The 18,335-nt window shown below is 51.6% G+C and overlaps 2 protein-coding genes across 6 annotated transcripts; both read left to right on the top strand.

The window, feature by feature from the left end:
- Positions 1-2: 2 nt before the first annotated feature.
- On the top strand, positions 3-3,503 carry Zfp524 (zinc finger protein 524). Of its 2 annotated transcripts, none has more exons than NM_001439289.1 (2): positions 3-31; positions 2,455-3,502. In NM_001439289.1, exon 2 carries the CDS (start codon positions 2,493-2,495, stop codon positions 3,435-3,437), a length of 945 nt encoding a protein of 314 aa, NP_001426218.1. In that variant the 5' UTR covers positions 3-31; positions 2,455-2,492; the 3' UTR covers positions 3,438-3,502. The 2 variants fall into 2 exon arrangements, with proteins under 2 accessions (NP_001426218.1, NP_001102375.1); NM_001108905.2 differs by lacking the exon at positions 3-31 and adding an exon at positions 195-405 and having other exon boundaries at positions 2,455-3,503.
- Positions 3,504-5,287: 1,784 nt separating this feature from the next.
- Positions 5,288-17,649, top strand: Znf865 (zinc finger protein 865). 4 transcript variants are annotated; one of them, XM_087659703.1, is made up of 3 exons: positions 5,288-5,373; positions 13,409-15,700; positions 17,177-17,647. In XM_087659703.1, exons 2-3 carry the CDS (start codon positions 13,436-13,438, stop codon positions 17,183-17,185), a joined length of 2,274 nt encoding a protein of 757 aa, XP_087515829.1. In that variant the 5' UTR covers positions 5,288-5,373; positions 13,409-13,435; the 3' UTR covers positions 17,186-17,647. The 4 variants fall into 4 exon arrangements, with proteins under 4 accessions (XP_087515829.1, XP_087515842.1, XP_087515807.1 ...); XM_087659716.1 differs by having other exon boundaries at positions 13,388-15,700; XM_087659681.1 differs by having other exon boundaries at positions 13,388-17,647.
- Positions 17,650-18,335: the final 686 nt, after the last annotated feature.

Genomic DNA, 18,335 nt, shown 5'->3' with positions numbered 1-18,335 from the left:
TAGCAGCCATTTCCCGCTTCTCATCTATCCGGTACCTGTATTTGATTGGGTCACCGGGTTGGGAATGCTTTGAGGGAGGAAAGGCATTTAGAGGTGGTTGGGGATTTTTACGCGTAGTCACTGGGTAAACGAAGGCGACTGGTACGCAGGCGCGTTTGCTGCAGGCGTGTCCGGGCCTTGGGACCCAGGGCATCCTCTTTGTTCCCCGCGGGCGCTGGCGGCGGAGGGAAGGGAGGGGCCGCCGGCGTCCTACAGAGGGGCGGGGCCCAGCTCCCGCTCCGCCACCCCCGCCCCGCCGCCGCTTAGGGGCTGGGCCCCCTCTCCCCCTCCCCTTCCCACGCTTCGGCCCGTCGCCCCCGGCGCGCGCGCGCGTACACACGCGAGCCCAGGCAGCATGCAAATGAGGTACCCAGAGGCGGGGGGCCCGGGTGGGGGGAAAGGGGGTGGTCCCGGTGCGCGCGCCCGAGCGCGCACCCGGCACCTGCTCCCTGCTTCTTTGCTCTCTCCTGCGCACGCCGACCTCGCGCCCTGCCGAGCGGTCTGGGCTCGCGCGCGCAGACCCCCTCCTGGCAGCCCCTGCCGCCAATGTCCCCGCGCCGCTCATTGGCCACCGCACCCTGAGGGCCCGCCCCGCTTGCAGGCTGGGCCAGTCGCGCCTAACAGGCAGGCGTCGAACCGGACTGTGGGTGGGGGAGGGTCGAAGAGACATTCTTACTTAATAGGTATGTTCTAGAAACTCATCTTCTTGTCCAGGCTACCTCGTGGTGCGAAGCATATGATCCTGGTCAAGTTGCTCCTGTGTGGACCTTCATGCTGTGTGCATATTAAAAGGGGGTGCAAGTTTTGGGGGAGTAGCTCAGGCCTTGTGTGTATGAGACCCTGAGTATGACCCTGAGGATAGCCAGCACCACACACAAAACTTAAAAACAAACCACAAAACAATTTAAAGAGGGGTGCAAGGTCCCCCCACAGCATTTGCTGCTAGCTGCACCTGTAGTGGCCTTTGACCCCAAGTACACTCAATTCCTACCATCTTGGGATCTTTTGGGCACTGGGAAAAATCCTGGATTTTTGGGTGCTTTCTGTATACTAAGGTCATTTTTGAAGCTTCCTTATTCTTGTCTTCTCCCCACAACCTTGGTATATTGAGTTTACAGAGAAGGAAACAGACTCAGAGGTAAAGACACTTGTAGAATCACATGCTAATTATTGGTCTCCAGGACTTGGAGACCTCAAAATATTCCCCGTACACACACACACACACACACACACACACACACACACACACACACACACCCTTGTCTCCCTAGGTCCTTCTCATTTCCTTGGCTGCTGAGGTCAGTAAGACTGGTTCGTGTTTTGTCACTTACTGGCAGAGAGAACTTAAGGAACTCACTTGGTTTTCCTATGCCTTGGTTTCCCAGTTTGCACAACTGAAAGTGTGTTCCCTCAAAGGGTTGGTGTGAGGCTTAACTACCAGTGCCGCTATGCCAGCTCTTTTGTGTATTATGTTCACAGCATGTCTGGGTTAGTAGGTAAAACAGATCAAAACAAAATCAACAAACAACAAAAATCCCTGAGTCCCATCTTACAAAAGATACAGATGAGTTCAGAGAAGTAAGGGTCTTGGCTAAGGCCGCACAAAGAAAGGGACAGATTCAGCGTTTGATTTCTGGGTATATGACTCAAAGCCCAGACTCTTAGCAACTTACATATATATCCTTCACAAATAATAGATTTTTGGCTAGGACCTGTCTCTCCTCATGCCTCCCCATCTCTGTGGGGAGCAGGAACCTTTTGAGACCTTTGTGGACAAGAAGTTGATGGGCTGCTTCAAGACCCATATTCTCAACTGGATCTTTTTAAATTTATATTTTTGGCTTGTTTGACTTTAAAGGCTTTTTGTAGTTACTGTCTTCTTGTTGCTGTGATGAAAAGCCATGACCATGGTAACTTATTAAGGAAGCACTTTAATTGGAGGCTTGTTTACATTTTTCATGATCATCTTGATTGGGAGAATGGTGACCAGCAGGCTGTCATGGTGCTAGAAAAGTAGCTAAGAGCTCATCTCTTATCCATAACTCTGAGGGAGAGAGAGACTGGCATGGTGGGGGATACTGAAACCTCAAAACTCATTCCTAGTGAAACACCTACTCCATCAAGGCCACACCTCCTAATCCTTCCCAAACAGTTCCACTATTGGATCCAGACACTCAAGCATAGAACCCTAGGAGGGGCCATTCTCATTCAAACCACCATGAAAGAAAGCCTACATCCAAAGGAAAGATTAGGAAGTCATGGGATACCCTTTGGTGGAAGGCGTCAGTATGTCTTATTAACATACAGAATTGTCTTGTTATGTGGGTGTCAAAAGACTTTAGAGGGGATAAAATACTGGGGTACACAGGGGCTTAGACCCTCACCACACTGACACCGCCCCCTCTCTTCCCTTAGCCGGCTCCAGTACCCAGACTCAAGCTCCCCACTGCTCAATGGACAACCCCAGCTCAGACCCGTTGCCTTCAACTTTGTCTGGGGAGGAAGAAAAACCTCTGGCCTTACTTCCTCCTGTTCCCCGGGGCCGCCGAGGCCGACCTCCAGGGGCAGCCACCACCTCCAATCGGACTCTCAAGTCCTCCCTCCCTCGAAAGCGGGGCCGCCCCCCCAGATCAGTGCAGGAAACCCCGTTGACAGCAGCAGTGGACAGCAGTGGCAGCAGCGATCTTCTGTTGATCGATGATCAGGGTGTTCCTTATACAGTTCCCGAAGGGTCAGCAGCAGATGGGCCCCAAGGCTCTGGCTCCAAGAGGGCCCCACACTTCTGTCCTGTGTGCCTGAGAGCCTTCCCCTACCTCTCTGACCTGGAGCGCCACAGCATCTCGCACTCAGAATTGAAGCCACATGTGTGCAAAGATTGCGGCAAGACCTTCAAACGGTCCAGCCACTTGCGGCGCCATTGCAACATCCATGCTGGCCTCCGGCCATTCCGATGTGTGCTCTGCCCTCGCCGATTCCGAGAGGCAGGGGAGCTCGCACATCACCACCGCATCCACTCCGGTGAGCGACCATACCAATGTCCCTCATGCAGGGTGCGCTTCACCGAGGCCAATACTCTCCGGCGCCATTACAAACGCAAACACCCAGAGCTTGTGGGGATGCCTGTGCGCCTGTGCCCCCCAAACCCAAGGCCCCAACCACTGTGGGATGACGACGAGGGCGTCCCTGTTCAAGAAGGAGTACAGGAGGAGAGTCCTGAAGGAAAGGAGCCTGCTTGGCCCATATCCTCCACTTCTCCCCTGTCTGGGTGTACAGCGGGGGGTTCAGCTGGTGCTGGGCATGGGCAAGAAGGACAAGACACCCTTGTTTCTGGTGGTATTCCTGCCGTGGAAGGGGATCAAAAGCAGGGACCTAAACCTCTGGATTCTGATGCCATCTAGCACCCTCCTGTGGACTGACAAGCTCTGGGAGGCATGGGCTGTGGAAATAAATCCCTGCCTACTGACTTCCAGTGTGTGTTCAGTCATGGTGCCTGTCCCTTTCAGTGTTCCTCCATTACCTTGCCTGACAGTGGTATGTGTGCATGATTGGTGAGAACCCCATCTCACATATCTCCTTAGCATGGTGCCAAAGAACCGATGGCTTGGAACAGGCCTTTGCCCAATCTGACCTCCACCATACAAGTACTGTAAAACATTTAACCTGCTATGCAAAGGTGACTCAAGGCTCCCTCATTCTAGTTAAATTCCTATAAATTCTACATAGACACTTTTTGCCCCAGTTTTTTTTTTTTCCAGAGGACTTCCTATTTGGAAGGAACAACTAAGTTGAGGGCTCAATGGTTAACATACCTTGAATATCCAAAGGCCCTGGGGTCGAGTGGCCAGCTCGAGGGTGTGGGTTGGGGAAAGCAATGACTACCACCTCGACAGCATTTAGAGAGAAGAGTGTGAGTTTGAGGGGAAGCAGGGCTGAGATGAGGTTCAAAACTTGGGCAGTAAAAACTTAGATTGGAGCTTAGGAGAAGAGGCTGAAAATTGGGCTAAGAATCATAGAAGTTTAGGCTTGGCTGATAGAAAGCAAGTTAGAGGGAATGAATGGTATTTAACTGAAGGGTGGGGCTTAAAGGAAGTACTTTTAAAATGAAACAGAGTTCAAGATTGTTGTTGTTAAAAGATCTTTTAATAGCGGCTTACAAAGAAAGTAAGGCATACCTGTGAGCATTCGTAGGAACGTCTCAAAAAAGTTACCTATAAGTACTTTCCCAAGCAGAATATTAAGGCTTAACGGTTAGACATGGTTGCCATTCAGGCCACGGAGAGGGAAGAAAAAGCACCAAAAAGGGAGAGCTTGACTGTATAGAATTAGGCTTAGCTGTCTATAGTGTAATGGGGCTGAGTTAAGAAAGGTTTATAGAGCTATGAGTGGCTAAGTGTAAAGTGTTCCAGTGCTGTGGTTCTCATTTAAGTGCATCAAAAGTGTTTCAATTCGGATGGATCCCCAAGATCCATCCCAAAGCTTTCTATTCAGCAAGTCTGCGTTAAGGGTTAAAAAGCATCGTGCTAATTGATGCCAATGATTGGTAACAAGTAACTTTAAAGGAATGCTTTCAAGGTGCAAGGCAGAACTACATACAAGTTATTAAAGAATCATCCCTATAATTCCAGAATTTCTGAAGGCTCTGATAGGAGTCTTGTTACAAATTTGAAGCCATTATGGCTTCAAATGTGAGGCCATGTCTAAAAAGAAATCAAAAAGTTACAAACAAAAATAGCGATGCCCCTTAAATGCAGCAGGCGTTACAAAGCTTTTGGTGTAAGGGGCAGGATTAAGAAGGGGGCGTGGTTGGTAGGTGTGGCCCGGCTGAGAGGATGGAGTTCCAAAAGTAGGAATTTGGAGCAAAGGAAGAATAGAACAAACTAATTGGAGGTGCAGCAAAAGATATCCGACCGACCTATTACAGGTCGCTCAGAGATGGGCGTGGTTCCAGTCTACGGGGCGAGGCTTAAGCATGAGACCTGAGTCTAGGGTGTGTCCTAGCCGGAAGCCTGGAGTCTGTGGGTGGTACCCTAAGAAGAAGCGGGCGCAGTGGGCGCATGCGCACTAGGCTCCGTTCGCCCACCGGAAGCGGCCTTGCCTGTCCCCCCTCCAGTGTCTTGTGCCGGCGTAATTTCCCTTCCCCGTTCCCCCGCCACCATCCTCCACGCCGGCGCTTCGGGGGGAACGAACGCGACTTCCGCTTCCGGGCAGGAGGCGCGGGGCTGGTGGGGAGTTGGGGGGAAGGGGCGGCACTTCCGGTTGGGCCCTCGGGTCTCCCCGGAGCGGCGGCACCTCCTCCGCCTCCTCAGCCTCCTCCCGGCGGAGACCCCAGCGCCGGTGAGTGACTGGGTGTGCGGCCCGGGGACCCGGGTTCCTCGGGGGCGGGGGGCCTCGCCCTGCCCTACCGCAGTACCCAGAACGCAACCCCCCCCCCAAATGTCAGTGCTTCACTGCCGGGCCCGAAGCAGGGGATCCCACCACTAGTCCCCTATAAGATCACTCCAGATACCTTACCCGTGGATGCCCCCTGACACCGTGGGATGGCTACCAACGGGTTCTCGTTAGTAATGAACCTTTCAAATGCCAGGGCCCCCACGAATCTTCCTACCGCCTCATCAGCTTCCTCCACGAGATCCTCTCCATGCCACCAGCTTTGCTGTGCTTACAGGGTAGCTGCTCATGAGCCCTCTATTCCTATCTACTGTGGGATTGCTTCGAGGGGGTGTTGTATTAGTATTTCGTGACAAGAGTTGCCCCCTACTAGCTCTGACCACACACAACCCATCCCAATGCACAAATATTTTCTATTCTGGCCTATACTAAAAGTGCTTTTTAAGAACCCCTTCCTGCAACTCCCCCTAACAGACCTCTTCAAATTCAAACCTTCCCCCCACCCCCGATGGAACAGCCCTCTCCAGAGTTCTTTTAATACCAGGTCCTTTCCCCGATTAGGGAGGAACAGCTGCCTGGTTAGCATCAGACTCTCTTGAAACACTCCCTGCCCACTTCTCTCCTTCCCCTCCCTCATCCTGGCCTCTGCAATCCCAGGACAATGCAAATTAGCCGAGAAATATGCCTTCATGGAGCATCGGCAGTCTTATACCCATCTTTGCCCAAGTCTCTTGACATTGTCCCAAACTTCCTAGGAAAGACCCCGTCTCTGCTTACATCTTTTCCCATAGGTTTTATTCTTCGCTGAATGAACGCCGTCATTCTATGCCCAAGCCATGCAGTTTCGAAGGGGAGAGGTGCAACTCCTCCTTTTACAAGGGTTTGCCGTCTAGTTGAGAGGCAGATCAGAAACAGTGCTGCTCTGTGGGTTTTCTGAGAGTCTGATGAGCTATGAGGCGAATGCTGAAACACAAGATTTAATCGTGCCATTCAAAGATCTGGGGAAGAGCTGGTGCAGAGGTCCAGAGGTCCAGAGGTAACAGTCATGTGTGGAGAGTAGCAGCGAGTTTGGAGCAGAACTGAAAAAGGCTGGATCCGAAAGAGCCTTGGGGATAAACTGCCTGGCTTTTTCTCAGCTCTACCAAGCTCATAAGATTCTTATCCACTTGTACCTTGTTCACTCATAAACACTTTCAATACCTGTTTAATGAGCATCTGCTTATACAGAGAATAAAATGGGCAGAAATTCACATAGAATGGCTATGTGGAAGAGGCAGATTTTAGAAATCAAGTTATGTGGGGGTGGGGGACATAGTTAAGTCAATAAAGTGTTGTCCTGAGTTCAGATTCCAAGCTCTTAACATTAAGGGGGGAAAAAGCTGGGCATGGTATCACATTCCTGTGATCCCAGCACTGGGGAGACAGAGATAGGAAGATTCCTGGAGCTCACAGGCTAGCTCCTGATTCAGTGAAAGACCGTCTCAAAGAAAGGAGGAAAGAAAGAGAACACAGTTGAGGCCATATAACACTGGCCTCTGGCCTCCCTACCTTCACATGCAGTCATACACAACACACAAAATCAAATTCATGAGGACAGAGTTATAGGGGCTGGGATATGGCAAATACCACGTGTGGGCTATCTCGTGCCATCCTGTTCCTCAGGTAAACCAAAGAGCAAAAAGTTTGGCCCTAGACTGCTCTGGCTCACCAAGGGGGCTACTCTGACAGCTTCCTCACCTTGCAGGTGGAGGGAAGGATATGATCTGAGGACTTTATAGACTCGTGCCTTTTCCCACCCTGTTTGCCTAGCCTCATTCCTTCATTTACTCAGGAATACATCCCATGCAGCCAATGAGATAGATGGCTGAGCAGGTAGAATGAACAAGCCTGATGACCTGAGTTTAGTCTCCAAAACCCATGTGATGGAAGGAGAGAACTAATTCCTGTAAGTTGCCCTCTCATCTCTACATGTGTACACACACGATAAATAAATGTAATTTTTATTTTGAAAAAAAAAAAAAAGATAGTGATTATCAAGCTAGGTACTATCCTAGGTCCTGAGGACAGTTCGGAACAAACCACGAAGCTCCTGTTACTGGGGCTGTGGAGACGGCTTAGTGGTTAAAAGCATTTGCTGTGAAAGCGTGGGGATCAGAGTTCAGATTCCCAGAACTCATCTGAATGCCAGCCAGTTAGGAGGCCCACCTGTCATTCCAGTCTCTGAAGGCAGAAATAGGATCCCCAGAACAATCTGGCTAATGAAACTAGCCATATCTGTGAGCTCTGAGTTTGATTGAGAGACCCTGCTCAATGAATATGATGGAAGAGAGTGGGGATCATTCCTAGCGTCAACCTTGAGTCTGCATGCACATGCACACGTGTGTATACATGTGAGAAGGGAAAAAGGGAAAAAAAAATACTGTGGCATCAGAGAGGGAGACCAGTAAAAACATGATCAGGAAGGCAGAATATATGGTACATTCGATGACAGCAAGCAAGCGAGTACAGGTCTGGGTGACAGGTGGCAGTGGTTGCTCAGAGCCCCATTGAGAAGCAGAGACAGGAAGGAGATGAGGGGAGGAGAGTATTGGGGTGTTAATTTTGCCAGCAAAAGCTACAGCCCTGAAACACAGGCTATGGAACAGAAATGGAGCCAGCACATTGGAGGAGCAGCTGCAAGCTTGTGGGGGCTGTGTAGGTCATTGGAAGGACTTTGGGTTTTCTGAGATGGGACACTAGGCTCTCAGCAGGAGCATCATGGTTTGGTATAGCTTAGTGGGATAGCTACACTTTTGACAGTGTTGGGAATTTTGAATGGGACACACTATATAAATCACCACGCACCGTACTCTTTAGAATTCAGTGAATGCCAGTGACTGGTCCTGGACTTGGACCAAACTGAGAGATGTGAATGGGAGGCAGGGAGAGGATGAGACAGGTCTTGTCTCCACTGACAGTGCTTTGAGGGCCCTGCTTTTATTTTGGAAAGTGAAATACTGTGTGGAGTCTGGAATCCCACCATTTGCCTTAAACACTCTTTAGTTCAGTGACCTTCAGTCTCTTCCTTAGTGGTTTTGTTTTGTTATTTATTTTGAGGCAGTTTTCTCTGGGTGTCCTTGGCTGTCTTGGAACTTGCTCTTTAGACCAGGCTGGCCTTGAATTCACAGAGATCTGCCTGCTTCTGCCTCCAAAGTGCAGAGATTAAAGGCATGTGCCAGCTCTGCTGGCTGAAATCAGTGTTTCTGAGTCAGCAATTCTACCCATCCTTTTGGGGTGGGATTTAGAAGAGTCAAAAATAGATATGATCTGTTAAACACCCTCACCCCTTCCCCGTGCATGGCATGTGCATGTGTGCACACTTGTCTAGGGGCCAGAGGGTGACCATGAGTGTCTTCCCTGATCCCGCTCCACTTTATTGAAGCATGGGCTCTCACTGAGTATCAAGTACACAGGTTGGGCTGGTGTAGCTGCACCTTTGCCTTCTTAAGTGCTGGATTTCAGAGAGTGGCTGTGCCCACCTAACCTCTACATGGGTTCTGGGGATCCAAACTCTGGTTCCCGGGCTTGTATGGCAGATGCTCCATCTGCTGGACCATTTCCTCAGTCCTGTTAAAACTTGCTGTGCTTATGTGGAACTTTGATTTGGTGTGTGTGGTAGGGAGTCTCCTCCACTATAATTTCATAAACCCTCCCCTGACACATGCCACCTCAGAAAATAGGCATTTGGAGCTGGAGAGAGATTGGTCTGAAATTAGGAGCACTTGTGGCTCTTGCAGAGGACCCAGCATCCATCCACATGGTGGCTCACAGTCACCTGTAACTGAAATTCCAGGGATCTGACACGCTCTTCTGGCTTCCACCCAGGCTTGCAGGCAGTGCGCAGACAGGCCTGGAGGAGAACGCACACAAAATAAATATATTTTTTTTTTTTTTTGGAGCTGGGGACCAAACCCAGGGCCTTGCGCTTCCTAGGTAAGCGCTCTACCACTGAGCTAAATCCCCAGCCCCCAAAATAAATATTTTTAAAAGGAGCTATTTAAGACTTTGGTACAGGGCTGTCGAGATGGCTCAGTAGGTAAAGCGCTCGCCATCAAGACAAGTGGCTCGAGTTCAATCGCTGGAACAAATTAAAGTAGGAGAGAAGCAACTCCAGAGTTGTCCTCTGACCTCATATGCACTCTCATTCACACACATCACATCCATAGTAAATAATGTTTTAAAAGACTTCAATCAGGCTGGAGAGGTGGCTCAGCAGTTAAGACAACTGACTGCTCTTCCAGAGGTTCTAAGTTCAATTCTCAGTAACCACATGGTGGCTCACAACCATCTGTAATGGGATCTGATGCCCTCTTCTGGTGTGTCTGAAGACAGCTACAGTGTACTCATATACATAAAATAAAACTTTTTTTAAAAAAATGCTTCAGTCCACTGAAAGGAGAAAATGTCTTACTACTCAGTGGGGCTTACTATGAACCTAATAAATTCTGTTCCTCACCTTCCTTGAGGCAACCCCCTACTGCTTGCAGAATACTGCTGACCATAGAATTCCTTTTCTGGAAGACATGTGAACTCCATTCTGTTAAATAGCTCCCTTTCCAGGGAGGGTCCAGACAGGTTAGTCTCATCTATTTGATTTTGTATGTGAGCATGGATGTGTGCTTTCCAGTATGTGCATATGGGAAGTCAGAGGACAACTTTTGGCAGTCATCTCTCACCTTCCTGCTTGCTGAGGTGTACACTGGGCTAATTGGTCCTTAAACTTCTAAGCATTTCTCTTGTCTCTGCCTGCCATCTTGCCGTGGGAGTATTGGGATTATAGATGTGTACCACTATACTCCTGCCCACTTTAAATGGTACATTCAGGGGATTGAACTCAACCTGCCAGGCTTATTCAACAAATGCTTACCCATTGAGCTGTCTAGCTCCTCATTTATTATTTGGCAAATATTTATCAATATAGACATTTACAAATAAATTTCCCTTTGCGCATTGCTTTAGCTGTGTCTCTTCTGTGTTGGTATGTTGTGTTTTCATTTTCTTATTTATCTATCTATTTATTTATTTATTTATTTATTTATTTATTTATTTATTTATTTTTGAGACTGAGTCCTCTATAGCCCAGGCTGACCTTGCACTCTGTGTAGCTGAGGCTAGTCTTGAACTCCTGATCTTCCTACAGCTTCTCTCCTAAGTGCTGAGATTACAAACCTATGCCACCGCACCCTGTTGTGTTTTCATTTTCATTCATGCAAAACATTCTCTAATTTCCCTCATGGTCTCTTCATGGATCTCCTGGAGGAGAGGCAACAAGCTAGATGTTGCTTAATCTCAACCCGTCAACAAATGTTGGCTAAGTACCCACGGCTTGTCCACATATGCACTGGAGTAGGGGTTGGGGCATAATGGCAAACAGAACAGGCTACTTTAGTCCTTGTTGCCTTCATAAACACATGGCAAAATTATGTTAGTGGCACTAACTGTGGTGAAAATAGCTGGATTATGGGCTAGAGGTGAAAGTAAGAGGACAGAAACCGGAATGGGACTCAGGGAGGTATCCTTGACTTCTGGGGAACGACATCCTAGGGCAGACAAGGAATCCATGGAGTTTGTTGTTTTATGAGGTAGAGTCTCATGTATGCCAAGCTGGCCTCAAACTCACTATGTAGATGAGGATAGCCCTGACTCAGTCCTGCCTCAGGTTCTCAAATGGTGGGATTAGAGATATATATCATGTCTGACAGAATCTATTGAATAGTAACCCCTATACCTCCCACTAGATACCTCATATAAATAGCCCAGAGAGCACCTTTAATGAAGACTCCTGTTTCTATAATTCTAACCTATACTTTCTCTGTTTTGGGGGTACAGCTTCCTTATGGGTTGGGATTCTCTCTTGCTATCAAGCCAATTGTTCTACTGCAAGCTTGCTTTGGGGACTCTGAGAAATTTACTAGATTTCTTTGAGCTTCAGTGTTCTCATGTGTACAGGAGAGAGTAGATGTCTCTAAGCGTTGCCATGGGGATCTGATGGGTTGAGAAGTGGAAGTGCTTAGGACAGGCCCCTCTGTGAAGCACAATGGGAAGGTTCTAATGGAAACAAGCAAAGCAGGTAACTGTGTCCCCGCCCCTTCCATAGCACTTCCTGCATCCTCACACATTTCTCCTCCTTGGCAGTTGAATCCCTCACTTAGGCTCTGTATGCAATCTCCTGGTTGCTACACCTTTGGTTCTTGTGGAGATTAGATTAAATGGAGAGGGTGTGAAGGGCATGGAATGTTGACTCTTGTCCAAGAACACTCAGAACTGGATACTGAAAATATCTGAGTAGAGGTAGGGTGGAGGCACCTTTCACCTGTGGGTGCAGAGAACCATTCAGGCAGACCGAATCAAAGTTCCTGGGCTTTGGTGGGTGGGGAGGAGACATCCTCTCCCCCATGGCTTCTTAGGTTTTTGGTATAGTATGTAAGGAAGCTGAGGGCTAGACACAGAGCCAGGACTGCAGGAGCAAGGGATGATGGGCAAAAACGTGGAGTCTTTCTCCCATTGACTCTTCAAAAACTCAGTGGTACTCCTGGGACTGAGAACACAAAAATGAACTCCAGGAGTTAGCTTCCAGTGCAGAGGGAAGGACAGACAGACAGCAGAGATGGAAAACGCACTATAAAGGGAGGTGTTTGGAGAAGCCCTCCTTATCTAAGGACAGGAATTCAGGTTGCCCCAGGTATGTGATATCATCATTAATAGCACACACAGCACACACGGGGTGGAGTGCACACTGCTGATGAGTGCTGCATTTTTCCCTCCTCATGCTCATGCAGATAGGGTCAGAACCCACCTCTGCCCAGGCCCATGAGTGTATCCCACAGTCTTCCAGGAGTGCAGGCACTCTTGCTGTAACCAGCCTGTCCTAGGTAGGAGGTTTCCCTCCCTACTTTGCATTCAAAGAATAGTCCCTCTCCCCACAGTCTTGAGCTCTTACCCAGCTTTCTTGGCTTTCCTATTGCTGATGCTGGAATGGATACTAACAATTAATAGACGGCATTGCCATAGATTATCACGGTGTTTACCAGGACGCCAGGAGGAGCCTTCCACGTATTAATGCTGAAGTGCTGAATCTTCACAGCAGCCCTGTGCTTGATAGATCTTGCTTGTCCTAACCCTTGTTCCCCCTGCCTCCACTACCACAAGGTTACCTCAAACTTGCAGCAATCTCAGCCTTCTGAGTGCTTGGATTGCCCTCTGTTAGAGTGGTTGTGAGGACAGAAGTTCAGTCATTTACCCATGGTCACAGAACTAGAAAGCAGCTGTACACATACACACACTCACACACAAAATGCTTGATGGTGGCACACCCCTCGAATCCCACTATTCAGGAGGCAGAGGCAGGTGGATCTCTGTGAGTTCAAGGCCAGCTTGGTCTACAGAGTGAATTATAGAACAGCCACGACTACACAGAGAAAACACAGTCTAAAACCAAAACCTAAACAAAACGAAACGAAAAAACAGAAAAGAATAAAGGAGGTTAGGGGTGGAGGCTTAGGTCTGAAGCTGGTATTCTGGCACCCGAGCTGCTGTCTAAACCACTCAGATGGGAGCTATTCTTGTCCTTGTTTTACAGTGGCAAAACCAGAGGATTGAGACCACAGGAAAGTATGGGGAGTGGAGGGAATCAATTTAGAGGAGAGAGTTTGAGCACCACCCAACCCCCAGGTCATCAGGGATTTAGTCTTGGAAGAGAAAGCAGGTGCATGAAGACAGTCTGAGGATAAATAGGGAGGTGTGTGAAGATCCAAAAAAAGATGGGGTAAGGATGGGAGGAGACTAGCATACCCAAAGTCCACACAGGTTAGAGGAAAGCAGGTGTATGGGTGGAATGACAGGCTAGCTAAGAGAATGCTGTTGGTGCAGGAGCATGGATCTAGTTCCCTTTGCTTGCTACTCACGGGCTCTCTTTGCTCAGTCCCCATCCTCTTCTTCACAGGGTCTCCCTTCTCTCCACCGACCAGAGATGGAGGCAAACCAGGCAGGCAGCGGTGCCGGGGGTGGCGGGAGCAGCGGCATCGGGGGCGAGGACGGGGTCCACTTCCAGAGTTACCCATTTGACTTCCTGGAATTCCTCAACCACCAGCGCTTTGAGCCCATGGAGCTATACGGGGAACACGCCAAGGCAGTGGCAGCCCTGCCCTGTACCCCGGGGCCCCCGCCCCAGCCCCCACCCCAGCCTCCTCCGCCCCAATATGACTACCCGCCCCAGTCCAGTTTCAAACCTAAGGCGGAGGCTCCTTCCTCATCCTCATCATCATCTTCATCCTCATCTTCCTCATCTTCGTCTTCCTCATCCTCTTCCCAAGCCAAGAAGATGGATCCGCCGTTGCCACCCACCTTCGGAGCGCCGCCCCCTCCACTCTTTGATGCTGCCTTCCCTGCTCCGCAATGGGGAATAGTCGACCTCTCTGGACACCAGCACCTGTTCGGGAACCTGAAACGAGGTGGGCCCACACCTGGGCCTGGAGTAGCATCAGGACTGGGCACTCCTACTGGGACCCCAGGGCCACTTCCCACACCCTCGCAGACCCCGCCTGGGCCCACAGTAGGGGCAGCCTGCGACCCAACCAAGGATGACAAGGGCTATTTCCGAAGGCTGAAGTACCTGATGGAGCGGCGCTTCCCGTGCGGTGTTTGCCAGAAGTCCTTCAAACAGTCCTCACATCTGGTCCAGCACATGCTAGTGCACTCCGGGGAACGACCATACGAATGCGGCATCTGTGGCCGCACCTATAACCATGTCTCCAGTCTCATCCGTCACCGACGCTGCCACAAGGATGTGCCATCAACACCAACCGGCAGTACGTCACAGCCTGGGCCTGCACTTCCTTCACTGGGCCTCCCGGTACCCACAGCCAGCGCCACAGCCAGCTCTGACCCCGCCGCAGTGTCCTCTGGCCCTTCAGCCACCCCTGCAACGCCTGCCACCTCCACTGATGGGAACACCACCCCTGCTGCCCCACCTGGGGTGGCCATGCCTCCCTCTGCCACTACTGGCGGGGAGGGCCCATTCGCCTGCTCCCTCTGCTGGAAGGTTTTCAAGAAGCCTAGCCACCTCCACCAGCACCAGATCATCCACACCGGTGAGAAACCCTTCTCTTGCTCTGTGTGCAGCAAAAGCTTCAACCGGAGGGAGAGCCTCAAACGTCATGTGAAAACGCACTCGGCTGACCTGCTGCGCCTGCCCTGTGGCATCTGTGGCAAGGTCTTCCGCGATGCCTCCTACCTCCTCAAGCACCAGGCGGCCCACGCAGCGGCCGGAACCCCGCGGCCGGTGTACCCTTGCGACCTGTGCGGAAAAACATACTCAGCGCCGCAGAGCCTGCTGCGACACAAGGCTGCCCACGCACCACCTGTGGCCACAGAGCCAGCTAAGGACGGCGCGGCCTCGGTCCCACAGCCACCTCCCCCGTTTCCCCCAGGTCCTTACCTCCTGCCCGCGGACCCATCCACTACAGACGAGAAAGCCACGGCGGCCGCAGCGGCTGTGGTGTATGGTGCAGTGCCTGTCCCACTTCTCAGCGCACATCCTCTGCTGCTTGGAGGTGCAGGGAATGGCGGTGCTGGCGGCCCGGGCGCGAGTGGCCCAGGCAAGACGTTCTGCTGTGGCATCTGTGGTCGCGCGTTTGGGCGCCGCGAGACCCTAAAGCGACACGAACGCATCCACACCGGCGAGAAACCCCACCAGTGCCCCGTGTGCGGGAAGCGTTTCCGGGAGTCCTTCCATCTGAGCAAGCACCACGTGGTGCACACCCGAGAGAGGCCCTACAAGTGCGAGCTGTGCGGCAAAGTCTTCGGCTACCCGCAGAGCCTCACTCGCCACCGCCAGGTGCATCGGCTGCAACTGCCCTGCGCCCTGGCTGGAGCCACAGGCCTCACCACCGGACAGGGGACCACTGGGGCCTGTGGACCTGGAGCTGCAGGCACTTCAGGTGGGCCGGCCGACCTGAGCTACGCCTGCTCAGACTGCGGGGAACACTTCCCGGATCTCTTCCACGTCATGAGTCACAAGGAAGCTCACATGTCAGAAAAACCGTACGGCTGTGACGCCTGCGGCAAGACGTTCGGTTTCATCGAGAACCTCATGTGGCACAAGCTGGTTCACCAGGCTGCCCCGGAGCGCCTTCTCGCGCCAACATCCAGTGGCCCTCAGTCCTCTGATGGCAGCGGCAGCAGCAGCGGCGGCACCGATGCATCCAGCGTGCTGGACAACGGACTGGCTGGAGAGGTGGGGACGGCAGTGGCAGCGCTGGCTGGGGTTTCTGGGGGCAGCGAGGATGCGGGTGGGGCGACGGTGGCCGGATCGGGTGGCGGGACCAGTTCAGGCGCTGAGCGCTTCAGCTGTGCCACATGCGGCCAAAGCTTCAAGCATTTCCTGGGCCTGGTGACTCATAAGTATGTGCACTTGGTGCGCCGGACCCTGGGTTGCGGCCTCTGCGGCCAGAGCTTTGCGGGCGCATACGATCTGCTCCTGCACCGCCGAAGCCACCGGCAGAAACGGGGTTTCCGCTGCCCAGTGTGTGGGAAGCGCTTCTGGGAGGCGGCCCTACTGATGCGCCACCAGCGCTGTCACACAGAGCAGCGGCCCTACCGGTGCGGCGTGTGCGGTAGAGGCTTCCTGCGCTCCTGGTACCTGAGGCAGCACCGCGTAGTGCACACGGGCGAGCGCGCCTTCAAGTGCGGCGTGTGCGCCAAGCACTTCGCGCAATCTTCTAGCCTAGCGGAGCACCGGCGGCTGCACGCCGTGGCCCGGCCTCAGCGCTGCGGCGCCTGCGGCAAGACCTTCCGCTACCGCTCCAACCTGCTGGAGCATCAGCGGCTGCACCTGGGCGAGCGCGCCTACCGCTGTGAGCACTGCGGCAAGGGCTTCTTCTACCTGAGCTCCGTGTTGCGCCATCAGCGTGCCCACGAGCCCCCGCGGCCCGAGCTGCGCTGTCCCGCCTGTCTCAAGGCCTTCAAGGATCCTGGCTACTTCCGGAAGCACCTGGCTGCCCATCAGGGCGGCAGGCCTTTCCGCTGCTCCTCCTGCGGTGAGGGCTTTGCCAACACCTATGGTCTGAAGAAACACCGCCTGATGCACAAGGCTGAGGGTCTTGGGATGCCCGGAACAGGGGGAAGCACCTTGGCCGGAAAGGATCCCTGACCAGGGTGTTTCAGTGTGCCAATCAGATATTCCCTCTGGACTCTACCCTTCTGGGGCTGCTGGTCAGACTCTCCCCACCCCTCCTTACTGTCACCCATTCTAAAGAATCCCAGGTGGTCTAGCTTCTTTCCAGTCCCATGCCCTACAAACTGAAGATTAAATTGCTCCGATCCCAGGCCATTCTGGCCCTTCCTTCTTCATCTGTCAGACACTGGACTTGATCCTCTGTCCAGTTGATCCTCTTTTGTAAACCTCATCTGCCACCCAGCAGCATTCTGGCTCCAGTGAACTCTGTGGTGGAGATGGGTTTGAACTACTCACCCCCTCCACTTCCTCTGGGATCTGGCTGGACAGTGGACTATGAACAGAGTTGGGAGGGCACAGGTGGGGGTCTGGGTGCTCCTGGATGGGGGCGGGTTGGGGAGGGGACAGACGCGGCTTGTACAGAGCAGAGAACAATAAATGGTATCAACAGGGCCGCTGGGGTCTGTCCTTGCTGTTCCTAGGGGATTCCACTGACTGGCTGGACACAACACCTCACACCACTCTCTTTTCACCTAGGTTGAGTGAGGATTTGCCATGTCCCGGGCATTAGCCTATGAATTGGGCAAGTGGAGAGGAGTGAAACAGGGAAGTCGCACTCTCAGGAACTGATTTGAGATCCCGAGACTCCCCTCCATGATGCTCTCAGCCACCATGACCGGAAGCCTCCTGTCTGCCAAGCCCTGACCTGGGCACTAGGGAAACTGATGAATTGATTGGACATGACATTCACACTCCAGTAGGCTGGGAGAGCATACCTGAGGAACTTAAGTCTGCAGACTTACTGCAGACGGTCTCATGTAGTCTAGGCTGGCTATGGACTTGCTTTGTAGGTAAAGATAGGCTTGAATTTTTTCCCCTTTGAGACATGGTCTCTCTATGTAACCCTTGGCTCTCCTGGAACTCTCTGTAGACCAGATGGGCCTCGAATTTACAGAAATCCACCTGCCTCTGCCTCTCTGGTGCTGAGATTAAAGGTGTGCACGACCATGGGTGGCTAATCTTGATTTTTTTTAATCTCAATTTTTAAAAAATATTTAAAGAAATTAGGTGTATGGGTATGTTGCCTGCATGTATGTTTGTGCACCACTTGGTGCCTGGTGTCTATGGAAGCCAGAAGAGGGCATTGGATCCTTGGATCCACAGCCAAGGTGGTTGTGAGCTACCATGTGGGTGTTGGGAATCAAATCCCAATCGTCTGGAAGACCAGTGTTCTTAACTGCTGAGCAATTACTTCAGCTCCATATTTTGTTATTTTCGTTCTGAATTCGACACATATCTGTATAGGTATGTATGTATGTATGTATGTATGTATGTATGTATGTATGTATGTACACAACACACATACACACTGGTTGTATCCTCACAGCCTCCACTGTGCTCTTACCCCTCTCCCTCTCCTGCTGAACCCTTTCTTGCCAACAAGCCTGTCTTACTTTCATCTTTTATTTTCTTGGTGACCCATTATGTTTAGTCAGGGTTGCATGTATAAACATGGGTTGGAAGGCTTATTTACCTGAGCAGGGGCAGCTAACCAGTAGCTATACCACTGAGGTCTATGGTTCCCCCCTTCCAGGCAACCATTAACTGCCTATAGCTCCTCAGATGGGTGGGAGGGACATTATGAGTTTCTTCCCTGAGACTAAGGACTTCTGATCCTCCTGTTTCCACATACAAA

The sequence above is a fragment of the Rattus norvegicus genome, chromosome 1 (genome assembly GCF_021556685.1).
Source record: "Rattus norvegicus strain SHRSP/BbbUtx chromosome 1, alternate assembly SHRSP_T2T, whole genome shotgun sequence".
In the NCBI taxonomy this organism is placed as follows: domain Eukaryota; kingdom Metazoa; phylum Chordata; class Mammalia; order Rodentia; family Muridae; genus Rattus; species Rattus norvegicus.
The sequence above is the reverse complement of the archived record's forward strand: the minus strand, read 5'-3'. Positions and strand labels throughout refer to the sequence as shown.